Source organism: Aquarana catesbeiana, linkage group LG02 (assembly GCF_042186555.1).
Source record: "Aquarana catesbeiana isolate 2022-GZ linkage group LG02, ASM4218655v1, whole genome shotgun sequence".
NCBI classification, from domain to species: Eukaryota; Metazoa; Chordata; class Amphibia; order Anura; family Ranidae; genus Aquarana; species Aquarana catesbeiana.
The window spans coordinates 776,754,793-776,768,736 of NC_133325.1; the positions used below are offsets into that span (position 1 = coordinate 776,754,793).

At 43.6% G+C, this 13,944-nt stretch overlaps 1 protein-coding gene across 1 annotated transcript in view; it reads left to right on the top strand.

Annotated features, from left to right (window-relative positions):
• MPZL1 (myelin protein zero like 1) overlaps positions 1-12,625 on the top strand; it is a 55,003-nt gene extending 42,378 nt beyond the window's left edge. Inside the window, exons 4-5 of the mRNA XM_073617381.1 lie at positions 343-448; positions 8,585-12,625. Coding sequence (XP_073473482.1) covers positions 343-448; positions 8,585-8,686 — 208 coding nt within the window. The 3' untranslated portion in view covers positions 8,687-12,625. The remainder of the gene's footprint in view (positions 1-342; positions 449-8,584) is intronic.
• The last annotated feature ends 1,319 nt before the right edge of the window (positions 12,626-13,944 follow it).

The window sequence follows — 13,944 nt, forward strand, 5'->3', positions numbered from 1 at the left end:
TGGCATTGTTTGAATCGCCCGCATTTGTGAATATCGCCCGTGCCCCGCCTTGTGACTGTGCGCAGTGCCGTGTAGCTTGTAATGTGTTTTTACCTTCCCCTGTCCATTGAGTTTTTTTGTGATTTTGTTTGTGCTCATTTATTTGTTCCTCATTATTTGTTTTTATTTTTTTTTCTCACCCCTCCTCTCTTCTTTCCTCCCTTCCCCTCCCCCACTGTACATTCTTCAACCCCCCTTTTCCATCTTTTTTGCCATTTTTATTTGTTGTCTGTCTTCATTTGCAATCCGTCACTCGGTGTTTGTTCCGATCCTGTCCATCTTGGCTTCCCGCTGTGGGGGCAGCTGCAGCACGACTGAAAGCTTGATGTCTCCCGTTAAGCAGCCACCAGGCAAGTCGCCCTCTGATACGGAGGCTCTGGTTACCAATGCGCCCACTGGAACCATGCAGGTAAATGGTTTGTAGATATAAGACTGCAGTGTGTAGAGCAGTGAGACCTGGGATTATATCCTCCTTAGAAATGTCTTCCATAGCAAAGTCAGCCCATTCGTTAGGCCCTTACGAAAAAGTGAGACGTGTCAAGGTTCCACTGTATGTCTGCTTGTGAAATACCTATACAATAAAGCTACAGTTGAGCAAGAGAACTATGCAGATTTATTATTTCGGGTCTTTGCTACCCTTGTCAGGACCAACCATGGTCCGCTGCACTCCTCTGGGCTTCTGGGTATGTAGAGCCCATCTCCTTGTCGGCAGCACTGAACAGAGTAGCAACTGACCAAAGAAAAGGTAAGTATATGATACTGAAGGGCAGTGGATTAAAGCAAGACTACATGGCCAGCCTAAATAGGTTTTCAGTTTTTGCACTTTAATCTGCTAATGGAAAGTTAAAGTGGAACTCCCAGGAATTGCAGCACTTTTAGGTTGGGTTATTACTCCTTATATACTCCATAAATATATTGTTGCTCTGAAGTTAGATGTAAGAGAGATGTTTGTATAGAGAAGATGGAAGTCTTGGTTTGGTTTTGTCCTAACCACAAAACTAACGCAGCACTCAGTAAAAATGTAAATCGGGGTGGCGGCCTACACCTTGTTGGACCTGACCCCTTATAAACCAGCAGATTTTTAGGGTTAAATAAGTTTTTATTTAAAAATAGGTCACAACGGTTTGTGACGGGACCCCTGACATAGAGGTTCTTCAGAAGAAAAAGGAAAGCCAAATACAAATATGATCTGTACCACTAAACATGTTAATTTTGGGCCTCTAAGACTACTGAAAAGGCCTTTCAAAAATGAAATAACAAAGTTCAAGCAAACTCCACAATATCAATGGCAAATTAAGTGGGGGGGGCGCTACTGTGAGGGCATGACTTATGCAACTAAGAAAAGCCCAAACACAGATATTAGGAATTACAGAGGGTACTCTACGAAAATTAAAGGAAATTAGAGAAGCGCCCTAAGACATGCAATTAATAAAATATCTTCTCTGCAGCCCCCTCGGTCCTGCGCTGCCATTCTTCTGTGACGTCTTTGGTTTGCTGCCAGCTCTTTCACCGATGACACGCTGTCTGACCCCGCCCCCTCCTTTCCTGATTTAAGGACTATGCCTTGAAGGTTGATGTGGGCAAACTGGGGGCAGACCAGGTCCCTTTTTTTGTTAAAAAAAAAAAAAGTCCAATTTCTTCAGCAGAGGATGGGTGAATGGGAGGCAACATGCCCTTGAGGGTGAAGTTCAATTGGGGAGAGCATGGAAGTCTGCAGAGTCGCTATATGCACACCAGCAAGTCCAGGCAATGAGAAATTTTTTAGGATCCGCACTATGTTTTGTGTTGGTAGTGCTGCATTTTACTTTTTTAGGGGTGATTTTATCATCCTCTGCAACCAGTATCCCCATCGCCATTATGTCATTAAGAACTTGGGCACCATTCAAGAGGGCGGGGGAAGAGGTAGTCTTCCAGTGATGGGAAATAACTCTGGACGCCTATTGGTAGTGCCATAGAATGCCCTTTTTTTATAACCAGCAGGTTTTCAAAAGTGCTACAATTCCTGGAGTTCAGCTTTAAATATAGTATTGTATAATAATGGAATTTTAACTTTTTTTTAGCAGTACAACTATCAGTGCAAATACTGAATACAAACTTTAGACTGGTGCACAAAAAACATGTTCAGCCCCAATGCATGCACTTCAAACCCGAGATCAGCCCCAAATCCCTGTACCTTTTTAAGGATGCAGGGTACAGCTGTAGAAGTATGTGCAGGCTTCCACATAGTATGTCGAAATCCTCGGCTGCTGGTGGTCTTTTGGTGGCATCGGGCAGGAGGGTGGTCCAGACTTGACAGCCTAGTGAGCTGTCAACTATGCCTAATTGCAGCATGTACCAGTGCAAATTGCATCGCATTGCTGGAGTGGCAGACACCTGTATTTCTTATCGCTCCAAACCAGGGTGGATTTGATTTAAATCATTTTTTTTCTGACCCGCTGTTGACTCACTGACAGTCCCATTCCCTTTAATGGGACTGTGGCGGCAGCAGGTGATTGGATGCCCGCTAACAGGCGCTGCCACGATGGATCTGAAATGACAGGTGCTCTTTAAATGTAAGGACTCATTCTTGTTGCTAGTTAGAATCTTTAATATTTGCAAACAAAATGAAGGTTTCCTACTTAGAATAATAAGCTGTCAAGTTAGTAAAACAGCGATATCAGAACCAATTCAGCCAGCCCTGGCGTGATGTCATAACATCGCGCACGGGCATCCGAGGATCATAGAGATGACAGGGCACCATCTGGTCACCAGAAATCTCTATGATCAACTTCGTCGGCGACCGACTCATTCTCCGGCTCGCCGATCGCACAGGTGTGCCGGTAGAAGCCGCGGGAGGGAATGTCCCCTCCTGCTGCCTGTAAGAACGATCAAGCGGCTGAACTGCCGCTATGATTGTTCTTACAGTGCAGAGGATCGCCGGTCGAAGATATCATTCAGGTATCCCCACTCAAAGTCAATGATGTCATATGACGTACTTGGGCTGGAAGTAGTTTAATATTTGCAAACAAAATGAAGGTTTCCTATTTAGAATAATTAAACAGCAATATCAGAACTGATTAAACCATACAGTTTGTAGTGTACATAAATTTGCAAAACAATGGGATAAAGGAATATTCCTGAACTTTGTTTTATCTCATGGTTACTGTGACATTGCGTGAATGCATCAATGCAGTCAGTACATGTTATCTTAGCTTGCAGAGCTTGGATTCATTGAATAAGTTTACCAAAAATGTAAATATTGCAGAATATACAGCCTCATGCTACATAACTAAGCTCCATTTCATGTTGAATAATTAATTATTAATGTACACACAGCACCTCATATTGACAGAAAAACACAGAATTGTTGACATTTTTGCAGATTTATTAAAAAAGAAAAACTGAAATATCACATGGTCCTAAGTATTCAGACCCTTAGCTCGGTATTTAGTAGAAGCCCCCTTTTGATCTAATACAGCCATGAGTCTTTTTTGGAAAGTTTTTCACACCTGGATTCACACCTGGATTTGGGGATCCTCTGCCATTCCTCCTTGCATATCCTCTCCAGTTCTGTCAGGTTGGATGGTAAACGTTGGTGGACGGCCATTTTTAGGTCTCTCCAGAGATGCTCAATTGGGTTTAAGTCAGGGCTCTGGCTGGGCCATTCAAGAACAGTCACAGAGTTGTTGTGAAGCCACTCCTTCATTATTTTAGCTGTGTGCTTAGGGTCATTGTCTTGTTGAAAGGTAAACCTTCGGCCCAGTCTGAGGTCCTGAGCACTCTGGAGAAGGTTTTCGTCCAGGATATCCCTGTACTTGGCCACATTCATCTTTCCCTGTATTGCAACCAGTCCTCTTTTCCCTGCAGCTGAAAAACACCCCCACAGCATGATGCTGCCACCACCATGCTTCACTGTTGGGACTGTATTGGACAGGTGATGAGCAGTGCCTGGTTTTCTCCACACATACCGCTTAGAATTAGGGCCAAAAAGTTCTATCTTGGTCTCATCAGACCAGAGAATCTTATTTCTCACCATCTTGGAGTCCTTCAGGTGTTTTTTAGCAAACTCCATGCAGGCTTTCATGTGTCTTGCACTGAGGAGAGGCTTCCGTCGGGCCACTCTGCCATAAAGCCCCGACTGGTGGAGGGCTGCAGTGATGGTTGACTTTCTACAACTTTCTCCCATCTCCCGACTGCATCTCTGGAGCTCAGCCACAGTGATCTTTGGGTTCTTCTTTACCTCTCTCACCAAGGCTCTTCTCCCCCGCTAGCTCAGTTTGGCCTGACGGCCAGCTCTAGGAAGGGTTCTGGTCGTCTCAAACGTCTTCCATTTAAGGATTATGGAGGCCACTGTGCTCTTAGGAACCTTAAGTGCAGCAGAAATTTTTTTGTAACCTTGGCCAGATCTGTGCCTTGCCACAATTCTGTCTCTGAGCTCTTCAGGCAGTTCCTTTGACCTCATGATTCTCATTTGCTCTGACATGCACTGTGAGCTGTAAGGTCTTATATAGACAGGTGTGTGACTTTCCTAATAAAGTCCAATCAGTATAATCAAACAGCTGGACTCAAATGAAGGTGTAGAACCATCTCAAGGATGATCAGAAGAAATGGACAGCACCTGAATTAAATATATGAGTGTCACAGCAAAGGGTCTGAATACTTAGGACCATGTGATATTCCACTGGGCCAAAGGTTTACCTTCCAACAAGACAACAACCCTAAGCACACAGCTAAAATAATGGAGTGGCTTCACAACAACTCCGTGACTGTTATTGAATGGCCCAACCAGAGCCCTGACTTAAACCCAATTGAGCATCTCTGGAGAGACCTAAAAATGGCTGTCCACCAACGTTTACCATCCAACCTGACAGAATTGGAGAGGATCTGCAAGGAGGAATGGCAGAGGATCCCCAAATCCAGGTGTGAAAAACTTGTTGCATCTTTCCCAAAAATACTCATGGCTGTATTAGATCAAAAGGGGCTTCTACTAAATACTGAGCAAAGGGTCTGAATACTTAGGACCATGTGATATTTCAGTTTTTCTTTTTTAATAAATCTGCAAAAATGTCAACAATTCCGTGTTTTTCTCTCAATATGGGGTGCTGTGTGTACATTAAGTTCATTTTTTTTTCCTCATTAATGATTTTAGCAAATGGCTGCAATATAACAAAGAGTGAAAAATTTAAGGGGGTCTGAATACTTTCCGTCCCCACTGTATCTTAAATAGAAAACAATCTTTAGATATATTTTTACTCCAAAAGCATTTTATTAAAATAAATTTGATAAAAAATTGATGCAAATAAAAAAAAAAATTAATTTAAATAAAAAAAATCCAATTTTTTTTTTTTTTTTTTTTTAAATCATTGATTTATATCCACCCTGCTCCAAACCATACGGGTTCCAACTTCTCAAATCTAGGGTTGAAAAGGAAGCCAGGATTCTGAATGGCAGCTATGGGGAAAGCAAAAAAAAAATCATATAGTTCCCATTTTCAAAAATCCCCCCCCCCCCCCGATGTGTTCAGGCCCTTCTTTTAATTCCTGTATTGCAGCTGCAGCACAAGCAGGTGTGTTCTGTTTTTCTTCATGCAATGTGCTGTGTGTGTGAGTATCCTGTCCCATTATCTGCACTCCCCCCTATGTGGGGGTGTGAGGGAGTACTCCGCACCACTTTCACTGTAGGAATGTGTTTGTAGCTCAGTAGCTGGATCTCAGCTGGCACCATGCCTGTGTGTGGGGTTTTTTTCTCCCCCCTCATTTTTTACTCATTATTTTGGCTCCTCTGCTGACTGTTGCAATGATATTGGAATTTTATTTTTCAGCAGCAATAACTCAGTGGCTCCATCCTGGAGAGCACTGTATATATCTGGGCTTTAAAGAGCACCAGTCACACAACAAATCAGATTCTATACAGTGGGGAAAAATGTATTTGATCCCCTGCATATTTTTTAAGTTTGGCCACTTACAAAGAAATGAAGGGTCTATCATTTTTTTTTTTCATAGGTGTATTTTAAATGAGAGAGACAGAATATCAACCAAAAATCCAGAAAAAAACCTAATACAGATTTTATGAATCGAGTTGCAGTTCAGTGAGTAAATTATTATAGTAAACCGTATTTATCGGCGTATAACACACACTTTTTTTCCTCTGAAAATGGGGGGAAAATCACGGGTGCGTGTTATACGCCGACGACGTACCTCAGGGGGACGAGTGACGCCGGAATTCACCGAGCCGTCGTCTCCTCTCGGGTCTAATGTCCCACACACAGTCCCGCCTCCACCACCGGCATTGGACCAGTGTTCTGTCTATCACAGGAGCTGGTCCAATGCCAATGGCGGAGGCGGGACTGTGTATGTGACCGCTGACTGAGAGCCGAGTAAACAAGAGATGACGGCTCGGTGATTTCCTGCGAGACATGAGAAGGTGAGCTGCATTGGTGGGGGTCCTGTGTAAGTTCACCTTACAGATTTTTCTGTAAAGGTGATCTTACACTTTAAGGATTTTCTGTAAAGAAGAGTGGACCAAAATCCCTCCTGAGATGTGTACAAACCTGGTCACCAACTACAAGAAACATCTGACCTCTGTGCTTGCCAACAAGGGTTTCTCCACCAAGTACTACGTCATGTTTTGCTTCGGGATCAAATACTCGCTGAACTGCATTTCAGTTTATAACATTTGTATCGCATGCAATGCCAAGCTGCTGCTAACAAAGCAAACAGAATATTGGCATGCATTAATAAGGAGATCAGCTCCAGAGATAAAACGATAATTCTCCCACTCTACAAGACTCTGGTCCGGCCGCACCTGAAGTTCTGGGCACCAGTCCTCAGGAAGGATGTACTGGAAATGGAGCGAGTACAAAGAAGGGCAACAAAGCTAATATAGGGTCTGGAGGATATTAGTTATGAGGAAAGGTGGCGAGCACTGAACTTATTCTCTCTGGAGAAGAGACGCTTGAGAGGGGATATGATTTCAATTTATAAATACCGTACTGGTGACCCCACAATAGGGATAAAACTTTTTCACAGAAGGTAGTTTTAACAAGACTCGTGGCCACTCATTAAAATTAGAAGAAAAGAGGTTTAACCTTAAACTACATAGAGGGTTCTTTACTGTAAGAGCGGCAAGGATGTGGAATTCCCTTCCACAGGCGGTGGTCTCAGCCGGGGGCATCGATAGTTTCACAAAACTATTAGATAAGCACCTGAATGACCACAACATACAGGGATATACAATGTAATACTGACATATAATCACACACATAGGTTGGTCTTGTGTCTTTTTTTTCAACCTCACCACCTATGTAACTATGTGTTTTTTCTGGATTTTTGGTTGATATTCTGTCTCTGTCATTTAAAATATACCTATGATAAAAATGTTAGACCTTTCATTTCAATTAAAACCTTTACTCCAAAGTAAAACCAAACAGTTTTCTGTAAATGATTATAAAGTCTAAGCTGAAGTTTGGTTTCAATTGGTTAGTGCAGTGGTCTCCAAACTGCGGCCCTTTGCTTGCCTTTATCCTGCCCTTGAGGCACAGTTCTTGCCCCTGCCACCAACTATTTCTCCCCCATACCAAAATTCTGCCATTGTTTACTCCCACTGGGCAGTCCAGCCCACCTAAAAAGTCTGAAGGACAGTAAACTGGCCCTTTCTTTATAAAGTTTGGAGACTCCTGGGTTAGTGTATGTAAATCTGCTAGCCTATCTTATCTCACACACACACACACACACACACACTCGAGAAGAGAAGGAGCCAGGAGCACCGCTGGGGGGCCCCAAAAGAGGAAGATTGGGGCCAATCTGTGCAAAAACCCTTGCACAGAGTAGGTAAGTATACAATGTTTTAAAAAAAAAAAAAAAACCTTTACAACCCCTTTAAGGATTCGGGTCTTACACTGGCCTATCAACGCCTTACTGAAATCCTGAATTCAGAGACCATATACTCATTAGAGGCCTTTCCTGAGTTTGACTCGGGTCTGCTAATGCAGCTTTCATGATGAAGTGTGCAGAAACTGGTTTGAGGAATGCCAAGGCATTGGGCTTATCTGGTAGGTTGACTTTGTTCTGTAATGAACCATAAAAATAGGAAGAGTCTACGAAGGTGGGTGGGCTGGGCTCGGTTTTTGCCAGTGCACTTGGAGTGGTAAAGGTCTTTATGTTGAGGTTAAAGCTCACCAGAATCCACAGAACTTGCAGAGAAAAATCTCAGCCATCTCCATGACTAAGCTTCGTGGGTGGGGTGAAACATGTTGGGGGGGCATGGCCTAGATGGAGTTAGGCTGAGGCTATTACATGCTGGGTTTGTATTGTGTTCCATGGAGATTTTTCTCTTTTTTTCTGTGGATTATATGGAGTCAGGGCGGATTCCTACCCTGACCTTGCACCTTCAGTGGAGCACTGAATGGGGAACATAGATGCCGGAACTAAGACCCTAAAGTCGGTTTAGGTTCACAGCTCACCAGAATCCACTGGAAATGGAAATGTCAGTTGGTGGTGAACTGCCACTTTCATCTGAATGTTCCATTGTTGCTAATGTTTTTTTCTGCTTTTTTATCCCCCCCCAGGGGCCAGTAATCTACGCTCAGCTTGATCACTCAGGAAAAGAAGGCAACCAGGTCAACAAATCAGAACGTGTAGTCTACGCCGACATCCGGAAGGTCTGCTGAGATCCCCCGAAACGGACACCATATTCCAAAAATAACTTTTAAGTTGGACCAATGTGGCACCAAGCCATTACCTTTTACAAAGCCATGCGTGACCTAGTCAATCAAGACCAATGTGTCTGACTTTAGAGACGCCTATTAGACTGTACAGGAGCCACCCCGCCTGCCATCAGAGTACATATCCAATTCAACATCAACAGTCTGAGGTGCCTTCACCTGTACAGTCTTCCAAACCTGCCTTTGTTCTCTTGAGTTTTACGTTTTTGTTTTTTGATTTATTGCTTTATTTTTTACGTTGCAAAAAATTCAAGCACTATCTTAGGTCCCTGGTACACCACCTGTGGCCCTTTGGTACTCGTATGGCCTTCAGCCCCCAACAGTAAGTGGTAGCAGAGGTTGAACAGTTGATTTGTAATGGAGTTATAGCAGTGATCTTTGCTAGCCTCATGCAACGTATCCCCAGTCTTCTGTAATGTGCCTCTAGTCTTCAACCAAGCCTGTAGTGTGTCCATCATCTCCTCTAGTAAGTCTACAGTCGGTGAAAGGCCTCTCCAGCATTACATATACTGAACTATAAGTGTGACCCTTTGATGTCAATTGAGAGGCTTCCTGCACCACCTCGTAGGTTGACAACCACTGATTTAGGTGCTTCTCATCACTTAGTAGGCTTTGAAAATAATGAAATGTGAAGAACAGCCACATGCTGTCCTAGGGTAGGCGGGGTTTCTTTGGCAACATATTATGGGTGTAACATGTTGAAAAAGTAGGTTACCATTTAAGAGCATATCTGTTATCTGGTGTTCTGTCCTTGAACGTTTAAGAGAAATTCTGCTGCTGCATCTGTCCCCTGCCACCATCACCATGACTGTCATTCACCTCTCTGCTCTGCCCCTCCAGTGCTCACTGGAGCACTGGGCTGTGGAGGGGGTGGCAGCGGATGGCTCAGCCTCTCAGATGCACACTTGAGAGGCTGAGCCAGATGCCGGTGAAGGCATCTGGGTGGATCCTGACATTAAACTTGGGATCTCTCCAGAACCTGGACCGGCTGAATGACCTCAGCCAACATTAGACTGCTGTCGGCTGAAAATGAGTCCAAGGAGTGCAGGATGAACTACACTCCTGTGATCCATGGGATGAAGTATGGAAAAAAAGCTTTGGCCATAGTTCTTTTTAAATCCCTGCCTTGAAATCCATCAGTAGATTTATAAACATTCCAGTAAATATATTTTATTAAAAATGCATTCTGTACTGCACCAATAGATAACATTTGTATACAGATGCCTTAAAGTTTAACTTTACCCATAACAATTTGTCCTTTTTATCAAGGAACATACATTCCACATTAATAATTATGCTACTAAAATAAGTGTGTTGTATATTTGCCTCTAGCATTGTTCCTGTTTTCTTCTTGCTGGAGGCTGCCATTTTGCTGAAGCTCAGAGCCGACGAGCAGCAGTAAATCATGAAGCGGAACTAAACCCATCGATTTAACGGTTGCAAAAAAGAGTTACAATCCTGGAATGCTGGGATTGCTTGCTATCTGTCACATTTGCTTTTGTCCTCAACCAAACCGTCAAAACCATCAAATGGCTGGTGTCATAACTGATCACATGTGCAGCGCCATGGCAGTTGCAGATCAAACAGAAGCAGCTTCCTTGGGTTTTATTCCACTTTAAAGCTGGCAGAATATCGACCGCTACAAACTCAGCAGTGCCTAAAAATTAAGAGCAACTGAGCATGTGCAGAGCAGGGTGAGACAGTGTATTACTGGATTTTAAACAGTATAGACACTTATTTCTAATGTTTTACATGGCTATACCTGCAAAAGCAGCCAGCCTGAAGTGATCTTGCAGGACTTGAAGTGGAACTTTAGTCAGAAAATTAAGTATTCAAGTTCGAAAATTGGGATTTGAAACTCATAAAAGAAACACAGTGTACCCTTTTCGGTGCTTTTAGTATTTATTTAGGTCTTTTTTTTTTTTTCTCTGCTGATCTGCGAACCCCTGTATGGAAAGCAGGAGAGATATTCCCCAAACACTACCACAGACACCAATCAGATTCAGACCTGCTTTGAAAGCTAGAATGCGATTGGTGATACAGAAATCAGAGAGAGAGGCAAGGTGTTCAGGACATACACCCCATTGGCTCTGTGAGGTACTCTCTGGATTCAGTCTGGAGTTGGATGCAGAACTAAGATTAAAGAAAACCTATAAGGAGGATGCCAAAATGGACCATCTTCTGAAAAATGCAGTTTGCCTGGCTCCATTTAGCTGGTTCCAACAATGACCCAGAACAAGTATTTGATCAGGTAAAGCACAGTCAAGTGTGGATACCTGACCTGCTGAATTGTTTTGGCTTAGCTGGCAGTATTAAAGCATGAGGGGTCAGCATGACAGCCAGGCAGCTAGTATTTCCAGAATGAAACTTCACCAGTGAAAGCCCTGGTGTGTAATAGGTTTCTTTTATTGCCTTCGGGTAGTGATAAAATAATTAAATCCTTTTTCCTCCTCCCAAACTGATAATAAATGCTTATTTTGTCTAGGGCCCTGGCGCCCAACCTGTGGCCGGGGGCCCCATGCCTTTTGGCACTTTTCCCTTTTGTCTCCGTTCAATGACTGCTGAAGCACGTCCCATTCTCCAGAAACTCCTATAGCATGTTCACAGCTTCTGGCAGTCTCTGTCCATCTCCTGGATCACGCCTGCAGCCTCTGTCCATCTCCTGGATCACGCCTGCGGCCTCTGTCCATCTCCTGGATCACGCCTGCGGCCTCTGTCCATCTCCTGGATCACGCCTGCCCGTGGCCTCTGTCCATCTCCTGGATCACGCCTGCCCGTGGCCTCTGTCCATCTCCTAGATCACGCCTACCTGCGGCCTCTGTCCATCTCCTGGATCACGCCTACCTGCGGCCTCTGTCCATCTCCTGGATCACGCCTACCTGCGGCCTCTGTCCATCTCCTGGATCACGCCTACCTGCGGCCTCTGTCCATCTCTTGGATCACGCCTGCCTGTGGCCTCTGACGGCCCATTGGTGATGTTAAGGGTTGCATCTTAGACCCCTCCCTATATCAAGAAAGTTGACTACTGCTGGTCTAGGGGTTGGGCTAACGCAGAGTAACACTTGCTATGCAGTTCTGTATCGGTCTGCGGCCGGGCCTTTTCTCTCCAGCACTTGCAAATGGTCCAGTACTGTCATATCATCACGTACAATGCAGGACCAGCGACCACATCATCTGTATAGGACAAGGCTGCCGGTCATGAGTCCTATGTGATGATGGTGAGAGGGGCAGTGATGAGACCAGCAAGAAGAGCGGATTTGGGGTGCCAGTTGTCAAAGCCAGAAGATCAATAAGGAAGACTGCCTGGACTGGGCTGTAAAGCAATAATTACTCTGTGTTGGCTCACATCCTGATAAACTCTTTATCAACTGGGTGGGAGGAACGATTGGTTTAAATATTTTATCACTGCCCAGAGTTAGTCGTTGAATTACCTTTTTATTTTAGCACGGTTGCAGTGTTCCCTGCAGTCACGTTCAGCTGTCACGAATTGCTTTTAATTGCCTTGAGCTGCTTTTGAACACTTCTTTATTTTTTATTTTTTTTTTAACATTGCACAGATACAGTGCAAAATGTAATGCTGGTGTAAATAATAATGCCTGTACAGCCGTGTACACTAGAAATGGTGCTGGTTTTCTCGGCTTAATTCAGGCTATTCATTAAATAGGTGCAAACGGTTCTTTGAGTAACTGACCCCCCCCCCCCAAATGTCTCAGCTTCTGAGTATCCTGTAGTAATTTCCCACCATGCCAACAGACCCCTCTAGGACTGTAGAAGCAGAGGACTCGCTGTGCAAGCTGCCAGTTACCTTCCGTTTTTAGGGCGGAGTCACCCTCGCTCCCTGTAACACCCTAACAGCAGGAATGGGTTTCTAACCTGGAAACAAAATTGGTTTCTTAGCTGCCAACACCACCATGAAAAGTGCCCTGACCAGGTCAAACCTCCTGCACTCTTGTCTAATGGACTGAATTCTAAAGCGTGTTGTAAATAAGCTATTTAATCTTAATATCACAAAGGCCGATGATGCATGAGTGTGCTTTTTTTGCCATATTTTTTATAAAATATTTAATTAATATAAAAAGAAGAAATGTTAAACTGGAAGGTTTTTTGAAAAGTTTTTTTTTTTTTTGGCGTTTGAGGAACAGGGAGAAATGGTCGTGGGAGATCTGATGAGAGGAGAAGGTTCAGGTTTTCTATGCTATCAAGTAGACTGAATCACAAACTTGCATTAAAATGTTGAGCGCTTTGTTGATGTGACGCTAGTCGTGTGCACCCTTTTGAGGGCCGTGTTGCAGGATATAAATAAAAAAAAAAATGAAAAGGCATCCTTTTTTTTTAGTGGCTGGGAGCCAGGCAGGTTGGAGAGCTGAAGGCTCAGTGCCTGATTCCTCCCCAATCATCCTGACGAAGCCTGTTGGTGGCCCACTGATAAAGAATAAGTTTGCAATACAGTTCTTAGTCTTCACCTTTTACAGAAAAAAATGTAAAGGTGAACTAAAACCGTGCAACCCCTCCCCCCTCTGGGCCATGATATACTTATCTGTAGTAATGCTTTGCCTTCAGTGCCCCTCCTGCCAGTCCAGGGATTCCCATTTTTACTCCCTCTTATCTGTGCAGCGCTTCCGGGACAGACTAGAGCGATTTCTGATTGGTCAGCACTGTCACAGCATCACTCTGATTTTAAACCACTGGAGCGGCTGTGGGGGCACTGACAGCTCCACATCCCCGGACGCAAGTACAGAGGGGACTGGGAGGAGGTAGGGAGGGTGTACGGTGTTCACCGTCTACATCTTTTTCTGTAAAGATGAACTACCACTATAAGGACATCTCTCTGTCAACTAAGGGTCCCTGAAGTGGTCAAAAAATAATATATATATATATATATATATATATATATATATATATATATATATATATATATATATATATATATATATATATATATATTGTATATATATATATATATATATATATATATATGTATATATATATGAAGAGCGCACCACAGAATGCACCAAGTCTACAAAAATGTATTTATCTTGGCAACTGGCACTTATTTGTTTGGCATCTTGCAATTATCCTATCATTTTACACTACTGCTCTCCAGAATACGCCAATAATTTGCCAGCGGTCAAGCCCTGATGAAGGAACTGTGAGCTGCTGAAACGTGTTGAACAATATTCTGAACTAATTCAAGTCTGTGCAAA